A 13,292-nucleotide genomic window follows, 5' to 3' on the forward strand; every position below is an offset into this window, starting at 1 on the left:
GTGGTGGAATGTTACATTTGGTTTGCTGAATGTTATCAACCTGTATGCCTCATGCCTTTCTCCTCACCATAGCGTTAAATCATTTTCTAAATCTTTTTTTTTTTTTTAAATCGACAAAAAAGTTTTTTAAAGACTTTTAATTGCTAAAACAATCAATAACACAAACAATGCACTGGTACATCTGCTGATCAACAATATAATATGTCATACAGAGTATGCATAGGCACATTAACAACATAGTATGAAGAGCAGACCGGGAAAGAAAAAGCAAACAAAAAAGAAAAACAAACTCTAAGCAATATGCGTGAAATAGACCTAGTCACAGGGAAAAATGAATAATAGAGAAAAGTAGACCTCTTATCCCGTCAAACCCGGGGAGCTGCTAAATCCATTTAATAGTCGTCTTATTTCCCCTGCAGTGTTTCAGATTTCCTTATGGGAGATGTAGACAATGGCTCATCATTGGGGCTTCATGCAACTCGAAGAAGTCGGGTAAGTGTTAAAGCGAAATCTTCTGTCCTATCAACTTCTTTTTGAGGAGCCTTAGTCGTGCAACTTGCATATTGCCATTTCTAATATCCCAATCCAATGACATTTTGCCATATTTTCTACGATTGATTGAACCGGATGTCTAGAGCGACATTGTTCTGTTCACATTCACCGGAATTGGATTGTGCAGTCAAGTTTTTTTCCTATCAATGGTAGAGCAGATATCATGTGAGAGACCTCTATTTTGATTGTCTATGGGGAAGGTTTGGCAAAAAAAAATTAAGTTTTTTTAGTTTTTGCCTGGGTTGAGCATCTAAATCACTATTCACCTCAATGTCCACACCCTTGAATAGGGAGAGGTGTATGTAGATATTAATGTAGATGATAATTCCAACACACATTGGCTGTGTCCTTCTGATGAGATTGCACAAAGTCCGAGCACAGAACAGGAAGAAGAAAAGCTGCCGATATTCTACCTGTAACCTCAGACACGGATAGCACTGATGAGAAGTAAACTATTCAAAACTATTTTGACATTTTTCATGTACGCAAAAGGAAGTTTTACTCAACACATATTAAACGCCCGTTCATCCAAGTATTGGTTGCGTTATGTCTGTAATAAGTTCAGTTGCTGCTTATCTTAAATGGTTTGTCCATATTGTTCTTGGCATTGATTATTAAATCAATCCATTTTCTGCTTAAATCACGGACGTTACATAAAATGGAATGTTTCAATATTGATTTTTTTTTTTTTAACAATATAATAATTTCAAAGACATTCCAGTGTAAAAGCATTGTCCCAAGAAATCCCCCGTTCAAACAGATTTTATCCTTCTATTCATGTTTTTTAGTTACTTATACATAAAAGGGAACGAGAAGTAATAAGATCGTGTCTTTTTTTTTACATAGTTTATTTTGTGTTTCTTGCAGATTTCCTTAATGTTAGAGAATTATTATTTATTGAACTACAGTGCCCATCATGTTCAATCAGCGTGCTGTAATCTACAGTCTATCTATAATGACTAAAGAGCCACCTTGCTCATAGTCATCAGACAATGAAATAACTGTTATTATTGGATGAACTGCTCTGCTTTATTAATACATGTAATGCAGAGTAAGAAACAGAGTTCTCTTTGTCTACTTGTACAACATAGAAATAAAAAGTTGTCAAAACAAGCGGGTGAACCCGAACCAAGCATGTTGTACCAAATGTCCTAGCCATGCTACCTTTCTTATTGTTCGACTATATACATTGATACCATATACACCCACCATAGTCAGGTACTAGAGATGTATATGGTGCTAAGGGGGACCCATAGCAACAATTGCAATGGGGCCTCTGCTGGTTAACACTATTATTCCCATAACTACATGGGACAGCAGGACTTGGTGTTTGCCACCATCTACTTTCCATGATCCTTGGGTTAAAGAGGCTCTGTCACCAGATTATAAGTGCCCTATCTCCTACATAATCTGATCGGCGCTTGAATGTAGATAACAGCAGTGGTTTTTATTTTGAAAAACGATCATTTTTGAGCAATTTTAGATTTAGTTTCTTAATGCCCAACTGGGCGTGTTTTTACTTTTGACCAACTGGGCGTTGTGAAGAAGTGTATGAGGCTGACCAATCAGTGTCATGCACTTCTCATTGTTCCAGCCCAGCATGATCCACAGCACAGTGAGATTGTGCAGTGAAAGAAGCTAGGCTGGAACAATGAGAAGTGTATGTCACTGATTGGTCACTGATTGGTCAGCCTCATACACTTCTTCACAACGCCCAGTTGGTCAAAAGTAAAAACACGCCCAGTTGGGCATTAAGAAACTAAATCTAAAATTGTTCATAACTTGCTCAAAAATTATCGTTTTTCAAAATAAAAACCACTGCTGTTATCTACATTCTAGCGACGATCAGATTATATAGGAGATAGAGCACTTATAATCTGGTGACAGAGCCTCTTTAATTCCTCACAACCTTGTCTGTAGGACCTTTTAGAGAGCTGGCCCGTCACCGCTTCTCACCATCCTCTTTCCAAAGACTCTATAGCGGCAGCGTGATCTGTCTCTATGGTACGTACACCTTTATCGTGTACAAAATGCGGTTGCGTAGCATTTTGCAATTGTGCAAATGTTTTCATTGGCTGGAATTGCAGAATTTTTTATTTTTATTGGCCAACTATGAATTAACTTTTTTTATTTTATTTCTCTTCATAGTCTTTTGAAAATGTCTCAGTGGAAGATTCTGCTGGGTCGATTCATGAGAGAGATGATCTTCAAGGTAAAGACATATATTTTTTGTTGGCATTACAATACCATATATTGGGGTGCCAAACTGTTTCCATATGGGATCTACTTTTTTGTGAAGCCTAAATTAAGCGATCTTGGTTTAGGCTCCTATATCTATCTACTCTATCTATCTACTCTATCTATCTACTCTATCTATCTACTCTATCTATCTACTCTATCTATCTACTCTATCTATCTACTCTATCTATCTACTCTCTATCTATCTACTCTCTATCTATCTACTCTATCTATCTACTCTATCTATCTATCTATCTACTCTATCTATCTACTCTATCTATCTACTCTCTATCTATCTATCTACTCTATCTATCCTCTCTATCTATCCTCTCTATCTATCCTCTCTATCTATCCTCTCTATCTATCCTCTCTATCTATCCTCTCTATCTATCCTCTCTATCTATCCTCTCTATCTATCCTCTCTATCTATCCTCTCTATCTATCCTCTCTATCTATCCAATCATTCATCATGTTAATGGGGACAGGTACATGTGGCGTGCAGAGGACGTTGCTGCAGTTTTTGGTTCTGCCTTTTTTCCAGAGCACCAGCGTTTCTTATAATAGTGATAGCACACTATACCCATTTTTTACATTCATATCCTGTCAATCAGACAAGTTCTCAAAGTAGGTTAGGTAGGGTTCGATCTCTGGGACCTCCAGCATTTGAGAGAACGAGGGGCCCTTAACCACTGGAGAGAAGGATGAGCATGCACGGACTGTCCCGCTCTATATACTTCAATGATGGTTGTTCATTTGGCTGTTTCCAGCAGCCCCATTTACAGGAAGGACAACCACTTTTAAGTGTGCTATCGGCTTTTTATTTAGTAACTTTTTTTTTTTTTTTGTTGAAGACTCTACAACTGGTTTGAGTTTTGACAAAAAAAGTTGAAGTAACAGTGTACAGAAGTGTACTCCACAAATCACTCTCCCCGACAGACAAAATAATTCATATTGTACTGACTGTTAATAGATCGCACTACTTGATGCAGCATAGAATGCATTGTTCTTAATGCATTGTTTTTGCTTTTTTGTATTGAAAAATGACGTTCGATTGTGAATGGCTTTCAATCTGTACACCGTGCATATTTGAATTGAAATATAGAAGACTATTTTAGTTTGAAAGATGTATGTTTTATGTGTGAGCATGCAAGAATAACAATGGTCATATGGCAGGCTCATCGTAGTTGCTTGTGACTCTGACCCTTTCTTTTTAAAATCCTTGTCAATCCTATTTAGTGTCAAGCAGAATTAAAGAACTATCCAAGATCAGAGTTACTTGAGCATTCACGGTTGGCCAGCGCTCCCTGTGAGCCAGCGAGGGGCTTTTGATAGAAAACATTCATTTTAACCTCCTATGTTGCTTTCAGGGAATCTTCGGGCAGAAGAAGTGGACAATATGCTTCTCCGGAATGACAGCGGTGTTGAATCTGCCTTATCCTACGCTAAAGCGTGGTCAAAATACACCAAGGATATACTGGCCTGGGTAGAGAAGAGGCTTAATGTGGGTGAGTGCCTTCTCTTGGTGCCTAATGAGCTCTGGAATTAAATCTGTTGCCAGGCTTGTGCTTCAGACTGTCAGTAATGTGATTTCTAAATTACCGGCTGTTTCACTGACTAGTCTTCATTACTTGTGTTTCTCTTTTTCCTCAGAATCTGTATCAAAGTGTGTTTCTTGTTTTCCATTGCAGAAGCCGAAGCTGCTAGAAATCTTGCAAAGATGGCCGAAACCGCAAAATCCATTGTTGGCCCACAGGTTGGTTTCTGATTACATGCAATTGTATTAAAATGATCATTGATTCGGCTTGATTTTAGGATTGTTTGATTAGTTAGTTACCTATTTATCTAAAAACAAAGGCTCAAATTGAATTTGGATGTTGCGTTATCTTTCAGATGATTGAGCTTGCTAATTTACTCACTGATGTTTTATTTCTCTTAAACCCCTCTTACACGGGCCGATGATCAGGCTAACAAGTGTTGGTATGAATACTTGTTGTTCGACCATTGCCCTGTGTAAACAGGGCAACGATCAGCCGATGAAAACGCAAACGATCGTTATTCCCCTGATCGACTCGGTTATCCATCTAATAAAATGGTCTCTAGTGGGGGGGCGTGGCCAGCTACTGATGTGAGAGGACGTGTGTGGCGATAGCTCCGGGCTGGCATCCTGCATTATATCCTCCTGACGGTACTGTAATCCGTGAAAGTTGCCAAAATTCCTTACCAGCTACGTCGGAAGGGAAGGACATCTTCCAAAAAAAAGATGAGCCCACCTAAAGCGATGAATGCGGCGGAAAAACTGAAATCCTATGCCCGCGTGGTAATCCAAGATGGCGCCGGCGAGTGTTCTGCTGGGCAGGCCGCGGCAATGGCAGGGACATCCACATCAGCTCCCTCTGAACGGGATGCGGGACTCACGTTGCAGGAGGCATCGGATAAGCTCCTGACAGCCATCCTTGAGACACGTACGACACTCACGGCGAAGATAGATGAGGTGAGAGTGGACGTGGGCCTATTGAGGCAGGACCTGCAAAATGTGCGGGAAAGAGTGACGGAGACAGAGGGCAGGATTTCGGCCTTGGAAGATCTCACTGCTAATATGCCGGCGGCTATACAGGATCTGCACCGTAAAGTGGATTTGTGGCGCCAGAAAGCCGACGATCTGGAAAATAGATCGCGCCGTAATAATCTCCGCATTGTGGGGCTGCCGGAGAGGGCAGAGGGGCAGAGATCGGGAGAGTTTGTGGAAAAATGGCTGAAGGAAATCTTTCCGGATGCACCATTCTCGCTGGCGTATGCGGTAGAAAGGGCGCACAGGGTCCCGGCACGATTACCACCTCCGGGTGCTCCCCCAAGACCTCTGCTTGCTCGGATGCTGAACTGTAAAGATCGGGATACGGTGCTGATGGAAGCGCGGAAGGCCGGAGGGATTCGATTTGGAAATGCTTCTGTGTCCATATATCCGGATTTTTCTCCTGATTTGCAGAGACAGAGGGCATCCTATGTCCCTATCAAGCGCCGACTACGAGACTTGCAGATTCCTTATTCGATGGCATATCCGGCTAGATTGCGGGTTGTGGATGGAGACAGAGCCATATTTTTTACGAATCCAAATGAGGCGGAAGAATGGATTACGAGAAAGCATAGGCAATCTCCCCGAAGATGAGTGCTGTGGCTGTGCAGGATGGAAGTTATGTCTGACATATGGAACTCATGGATACCCCATATTGCTTATAGTACAGACGTTCCAGCTGAAAGTATCCTTCTAAGATAATGATGTGATGATGTACTATATTATCTGCAAATTGTTATGGGGGGCATGAGGCCCATGTTATAAGGTTGGCAGTTCAAGCCCCATAGTAACATCCGTATATGTTCTAATTGGAAGATATGGGGGACTGATATTATACGTCAGGTATTAAGAATGTGTCTATAAGTACCTGGGGATGCTGGCTCGGGGGGGCGCTACACTCATACAGATAGTGTATTTGCGGCAGAAACACGCTAGCCGTAGAAACTACCCCCTAGAGTATAGGCTACAAAGGTTAGCTCCTGTTGAGCAATGTTTGTTTATGGAAATGTTATGGAGGATATTGAGTCAACTCACATAGCTACAGAACAAGGCTTTGATATTGCACACATACGAGACATGGAGGGGAATGCATACGGGAATGGGATAATTGTTACTCAGGGGTTGGTTGATAGAATCAAGGACAATGGGGCTTCAATGAGTGTTAACAACATGAAATGGCAGGATTACGGTTAATGTCCTGGAATGTCCGGGGAATGGGGTCTGCTGAAAAGAGGCATATGATATTTGCTGCTGTTCGGGGACAACGTCCACATATAACGTGTCTACAGGAAACACACATGACACCGGACACTGTGGCGCAGTTGAATAAGCCCTGGGTACAATGGGCGGGTCATGCTTCGCACACTTCGCACTCCAGGGGGGTGGCCATCTTAGTACATGCAGAGCTTCGATGGAAATTGCTGCAATCCAATGTAGACCCGGAGGGGCGGTACATTTTTCTACATGCGGTTATGGATGAATGCCCATATGTGATTCTGGGGGTGTATAATCCTCCACCAGCCTCATTGGCAGTAATTCAGGAGGCAGTCCGATTTGTAGCAGCTTACCCGGGGGTTCGAGTGATCATGATGGGGGACCTCAACTTGGTTATGGACCCAGATATGGATAGACTGCAGGGGAATGGGAGTAGAGGCCCGTGTAGACCCACTCAGTTGAGCATGTTGGCAAAAGAAATGGGATGGATAGACCTATGGAGGGCGACACATGAAGGGGTTAGAGAATTTACATGTCACACCCTGCAGTACAATGCATTGTCCAGGATCGACTATATATTTGGATCACATGCGGTTTTCCTGGAGATAGAAACAGTGGATCATTTACCGAGGGGGATCTCGGATCATAGTCCGATCTTATTGACATTAAAAAGGCCGCAGGTGGGCAGAAGGGGAATGGGTAAGATACACCCGTTTTGGCTTCAGCTCATCCAACAGAATGATCGCATACCGGATCAGTTATCAATATTTATAGAAGCACATGCTCAGATGGAGAATCGGTCATTGGTGTGGGATACTCTTAAGGCCTATTTAAGGGGGTGTCTCCGATCCTCCATATCCTATGTAAAACGGGCAGCCGCCATGCAGGAGGAGAATATGGCATATCAATGTTCACAGGCGGAAGGGGTATTTGTTCAGGATCCCACGCCGGTTAACCGAAATGCTTGGCTGAATCTGGGTAGGCAATATTTACAGATCCTGAGGGATAAGACATCGCGTAGCTTATTTTTTAGCAAACAATCACATTTTGAATTGGGCAATCAGTCGGGTAAAATCCTGGCACAAATGGTACGGAACAGTTCTAGATCCCCCCCGGTGATGGGCATTGCGGGGCCTGGAGATGAGATGTACACCTCCCCGGGAGAGATTCTCGAGCAATTTACACAGTTTTATGATCAGCTGTATGCATCAAAAGTTGATTATAGAATGGAGGAGATGGAGAGATACTTGGATGGAACGAGGTTCCCCACATTGACAACGGAGGGGATGGCATCGCTTGAGGCTCCATTTACGTTAGATGAGATTATGGAAGGAATGGCTTCGTTGGCCAAGGGGAAGGCTTCAGGGCCGGATGGTATTCCTCTGGAGGTATATTTACAATATGGAGAGCTGCTGGCCCCCCAATTGCTGGCCCTGTTTGAACACAGCTATAGGAACTCCGCTCTCCCGGAGTCCATGTGTGACGCCACCATAATAGTGTTGCTAAAACCAGACAAAAAGCCGGAAGAATGTAGTTCATATAGACCGATCTCGCTGCTGACAGTAGATTACAAAATCTTGACTAAGATGTTAGCTAGTAGACTATGCAGAGTGATAAAAGAGATCATCCATTCAGACCAGTGCGGTTTTATACCTGGCAAGTCCACCTCAGAAAATATTAGGCGGGTACAGGTGGTGACGCAGATTGGATGGGAGGAGCAGCAGGACTGGGCGGTGGCATCTCTGGATGCGGCGAAAGCATTTGACTCGGTAGAATGGCCTTATCTGCTGGCAGTGTTGCGAAGATTTGGGTTTGGGGAGAGATTTATTAAATGGGTCTCCTTGTTGTATAAAGCTCCTCGAGCGCAGGTGTTGGTGAATGGGGCCCTGTCCCCTTCCTTTGGCCTCCATAGGGGCACGAGGCAGGGGTGCCCACTTTCACCACTTCTCTTCGCTTTGGCCATTGAGCCATTGGCTATCAACATCAGGAAGGATCCTGCATATATGGGAATTAGAATAGGAGACAGAGAGGACCGGATAGGATTATATGCGGACGATATGGCGTTGTTCATGGCGAACCCCAATGCAACCCTCCCCAGGGCTATTTCCCTCATTAACGATTTTGGAAGGTACTCAGGGCTACTAATTAACTGGTCTAAATCGTATCTGATGCCATTGAGACAGGATAATTGTGGATGGGGTACCCAGTTTGGCGGACTGCCGGTAAGATCAGAGTTCAAATACCTAGGGATTAATATTGCTAGAGATAGCTCTAAATCGTATGGGTTAAATGTAGCACCCTTGGTCACGTATCTAAGGGACAAACTACAGGTGTGGAAGGGCCTGCCTTTATCAGTAGCAGGGCGCGTTAATTTAATAAAAATGATAGTGATGCCAAAGTTCTTGTATGTGTTGGAGCACATGGATGTGTTGGTGCCTAAAAAGCTCTTTAAACTAATAAATTCAATGTTCGCGCCGTTTGTGTGGGGGGGGGGGAGATCTAAGCTCAAGCTGTCGATTTTACAAAGACCTAAAGACGAGGCTGGGGCTGCGTTACCGGATGTTTTTCTATATTATTTGGCGGGGCAGCTCAGATACTTGATTTCATGGGTCTCCCCCCCCCTAGAGACTAATGCGGAGAATCATCTCGCTCGGGTACTGGGTTTGAAAAATCTGTGGCCGATACTGGAGCCGCATGATTTTAGACACCGCTCCCTGTTACCCTTACATAAGCTGGCGAGACGAGTCTGGCAACAGGCTAAAGATATACTGGGATATGTGGGGGTGGTGGCGGAGAGCCCGCTATGGGATAATCCGAGCTTTCCCCATTTGCACGGATTGGTAGGGAAGAGTTACTGGTCAGCTAGAGAGGTAGTCGCTCTATCACAATTGCTAACGGAAGAAGGGGTGGTAATGACGGTGAGTGAGATTCGGGCGGCATTTAATATACCGCCAGGGGATGAATTATACTGCATACAGCTGTACCATGCTCTATTAGCACAATTCCCAGTGAACTCCGTGACTCATTCCAGTTGTGACCTAGTGGTGAGGCTGAGCACGCCGTTTACAAGGGGCGTTGTCTCCCAAATTTATTCTTATCTAATGGAGGCTAAGATGCGAATGGAGCCCCTGGGGGTGGAGGATAAGTGGCGTGCGTTAATTCCACAACTCACAGCAGAGGAATGGAGGGAAGCGCAGGGCTCCCATCTGCTGGTTTCACCAGCTGCAAATAATAAACTAGTGCAACTGTACATCATACACCAATGTTATTTAACACCTGTAAAGCTGCATCGTATGGGAAGAATGGAGTCCTCACAATGTCATAGGTGTGGAGAGATGAGGGCAGACTTTATACACTTAATGTGGGGTTGTCATCGGATTCGTTGCTTTTGGGAGGAGGTGGTTACATTATTAATGGCAGTGATGGGGAGGACGATAACTTGCAGGCCTGAGATATGTTTACTGGGACTGTTAAATGAGGAGCAATGGTCATTATATGAGAAGATTTTCCTCAGAGAAACACTGTTTATGGCAAGAAAGGCGGTGGCCATGAGATGGATGGCGGATAGATCCCCGACAGTAGCGCAATGGCGCAAAATGGTTAATGACATGCTTCCATTTGAGAAAATAGTGTACAAACATCGGGGCAAGGCGGCCAAATTTAATTTGATCTGGGATGGTTGGTGCTCATCGAGTCTCACTCACTGCACAGTCCAAGGGCTGACAGCTGATCTGGCACAAGCGGGGGGTGGGAGAGGGTAAAAGACTAGGAAGAATGACATGTCCAGGTGCTCCAGGGTAGGAAATATAAGAAGATTGGAGCGAGGTGATAGAATATTGAAGTGTGGGAGTATTTCTATTCTCATGATGTAATGTAATAAAAGCCGGGTTGGTTGGAATTGAGAATCCTGTAGTATGTGTGAGTGGTCTGCGAACCATGGGTTATTATGATGAATACCTGCGAGTATTCCCTTTGTATAAATTGATTCTTCTGACATATGTACTATTGAATGTGTAATGTTCTACTGATGTATGTGATGGTTTGACTCTGACAGTTACTTTTAATAAAACGAGTTTAAAAAAAAATGGTCTCTAGTCTGCAGCACATCTCTCTGTGTAAACAGTGAGATGTGCTGCCAACATGATGGAAATGTATCATAGTAACGATCATTCGTCCCTGTACGTTCCCGATCATAGCTCCTTGTGAAAGTGCAGTCTCGTGAATCGGCGCTTGTTTTCATGGCCCATATCGGGCCGTGTAAAAGGACCTATAGACCTAATTCAGACAGGCGTCTTGTACTAATGCTTAAATGTCTGTATTCCGGATGTAATAATTAGGCCCTACCCCCGCATTTCTACTTAAACGAAGCTACAGCACCAAAGGGATGTGAGGTGCCTTCACTTCTGTTCAGTAGAACAGAAGGAGGTATAGGTGTTAAACTGGAATAGGGACCATTACAATAGTCCTGTCTGCATGAAGTCCTACTTTATGGTTTATATGTACCAATCCGTATATAACGCTCATTTGAGTGTGGCTACCTTCTAAGCGGCCTCATCTTGGACAAATGTATTTGCGTAGCATTATGAATGGTCGGGCTTTACCACGCTGCTGCTGTGCCATGATTAACTATATGCTTGATTAACATTTGGTCCTCCGTGTTTTCTATGCGGAGCATCAATCCTCTGATGCCGACTGCTTCATAACATTAGACATCATCTGCAGCCTCCTCTCCCTTATTGACCTGTATTAGGGTTGTAAGGCATCTTCATCCCAAATGAGTATAGGTCCCGACACTGGCAGAGAAGGTTTAAAGCTCCTTATAAAAGGGGAAAAAAATCCCCAAGAATTGACCAAGTGTGTTTAGAATAAGTTCTTCTTGACTTTATATATTTTTCTCTTAGATAAAATGCTACCATTTTTCTGAATGTTTTATGACCGGTACTTTTAAAGTTCTGTTTTTGCAGCTTGTTGCCATGCAGCGGGTTCTTAAATAACAGCAAATCTGTCCAGCTTGGCGCTTACATGAATAAATATATTCACAGTGTCTCTTGTTTGTTTTCATTTCAGGAGTTTATGCCATTCCAGCCAATTTTCACCACCGCTTTTCAGAATGACTTTGAATGCAGCCAGTTATGTCTTCAAACCATCAGTGCACTTCAGAGCAACAAGTTCATTCAGGTGAGACATAGACGAGGCATGCCGTAATTGTGTAAATATGTGACGCTTGGTAACCAGCTTGTATGTATGATTACAGTTACCAGGAGGTGTCTGATCTAATTGTAGGTGTTAAGCATTATTTGTTTCTGCGTATGTCTTAAGGGCCTATTCACACTCCGTTTTGCAGTGTCCATTTGGTGTATGGTTCGGGAAAGCTCTCAGCGCATATGCCCAACGTATCCACAGACCCCAATTCACCCAAAAGAGTGGCATCAGTCTCTCTGGTATTCCTTCTATTCCACTGTATGTAATAACGTAGTCAACTGCGCTATTCCATACAGAGGTATCCAGTAAAAAAAAAATGTGCAGGTTATTCATTATTTTATTTACAATGGAAGCCTGTGTGTGACTTATGCCACTGTATGTCTGTACAGTGTTATATGTTGGGAATACCTTGCGACATATAGCTCCAACAGACCCGGCAAACGCAGTGTGAATGGGATCTTCACACATGTATCTATGGCCTATCAGGAAATAATTTGAAAGTGGATTCACACACATCATTTTGCGTCGTTTTTAATGGCATTTTCATCAGCTTTGTTTTGTGGTGCTTTTTCTTTTTTTTTCTTTTTTATTATTGGTGCCACCAGATGTTACACCGAAGTCTATAGTAAAATATAAATAACACTACACTACATTATATGGAATTTAATAAAAATGTATACAAAATTATTCTTATCCCAAAGAGTGCCTGGTATGTTTTTGAAAATATTTTTTGTTTTTTTCTTTTTGAATAAATAACACTACATACACTACGATTTTGTTTGTGGCGTTTTTGAGACAATTTTGTAGTCTGAGGCGTTCTTTTGCAGCATGCTCTGAGCATGGTGTTTTTTTTTTTCAGGCATATTTCCCATAGTTTTCTCTATTGGACTTCAAAAATACCATAAAAAAGAATGTACAAAATAACTCCATATGAATAACGCTGGTGTTTTTAACATGCATTTTTTTCATGCAGAATAAAACGCCAGAAAAAGTGTGTATGTAAAGGAAGCCAGAAAGGATGTTTGCTTTAGGCCCCATACACACAGCCATGCCCAGAATCTTGGTTCGTGATTACAGACACGGCTGGCCGCAGACAGCTGGCCGCGTTTGTGGGCTGCACTCCCATATAAAGTATGGGGGCACGGTCCGTTAAAAGCAAAAAATATGACGTCCTATATATTGCGGAGCCTTTCTATGGCACAGACGCCTTCCCGTAAATAAACTGTACTAAGAGCATAGCAACCGCCATACTATAGCAACCGACTATTAACTGTCAATATCCATTGGTATATTTAAAAAAAAAAAAACGAAGGGACCGTTTGGAAAGCGACTGACAAAATTGTAAATTTCATTTTTTAGCGATGCTCTGTGCCTGCACATGGGAAGATTTTCCTTTTTGCAGCGTTAGGTGACAATTTTCAGTTGCAAGAAGAACTGCAAACGCCTGCAGAAACCGTTATTAGATCAGAAATAGTTTGCAGTTTGTCGCTAGGAAACAACTGTTTTTTTTTTTCGG

The 13,292-nt window shown here is 42.7% G+C and overlaps 1 protein-coding gene across 1 annotated transcript in view; it reads left to right on the forward strand.

Annotated features, from left to right (window-relative positions):
* ARHGAP29 (Rho GTPase activating protein 29) overlaps positions 1-13,292 on the forward strand; it is a 102,797-nt gene that overhangs the window by 63,654 nt on the left and 25,851 nt on the right. Inside the window, 5 exon segments of the mRNA XM_075833184.1 lie at positions 420-492; positions 2,701-2,764; positions 4,158-4,295; positions 4,479-4,543; positions 11,642-11,752. Coding sequence (XP_075689299.1) covers positions 420-492; positions 2,701-2,764; positions 4,158-4,295; positions 4,479-4,543; positions 11,642-11,752 — 451 coding nt within the window.

The sequence above is a fragment of the Rhinoderma darwinii genome, chromosome 7 (genome assembly GCF_050947455.1).
Source record: "Rhinoderma darwinii isolate aRhiDar2 chromosome 7, aRhiDar2.hap1, whole genome shotgun sequence".
NCBI lineage: Eukaryota > Metazoa > Chordata > Amphibia > Anura > Rhinodermatidae > Rhinoderma > Rhinoderma darwinii.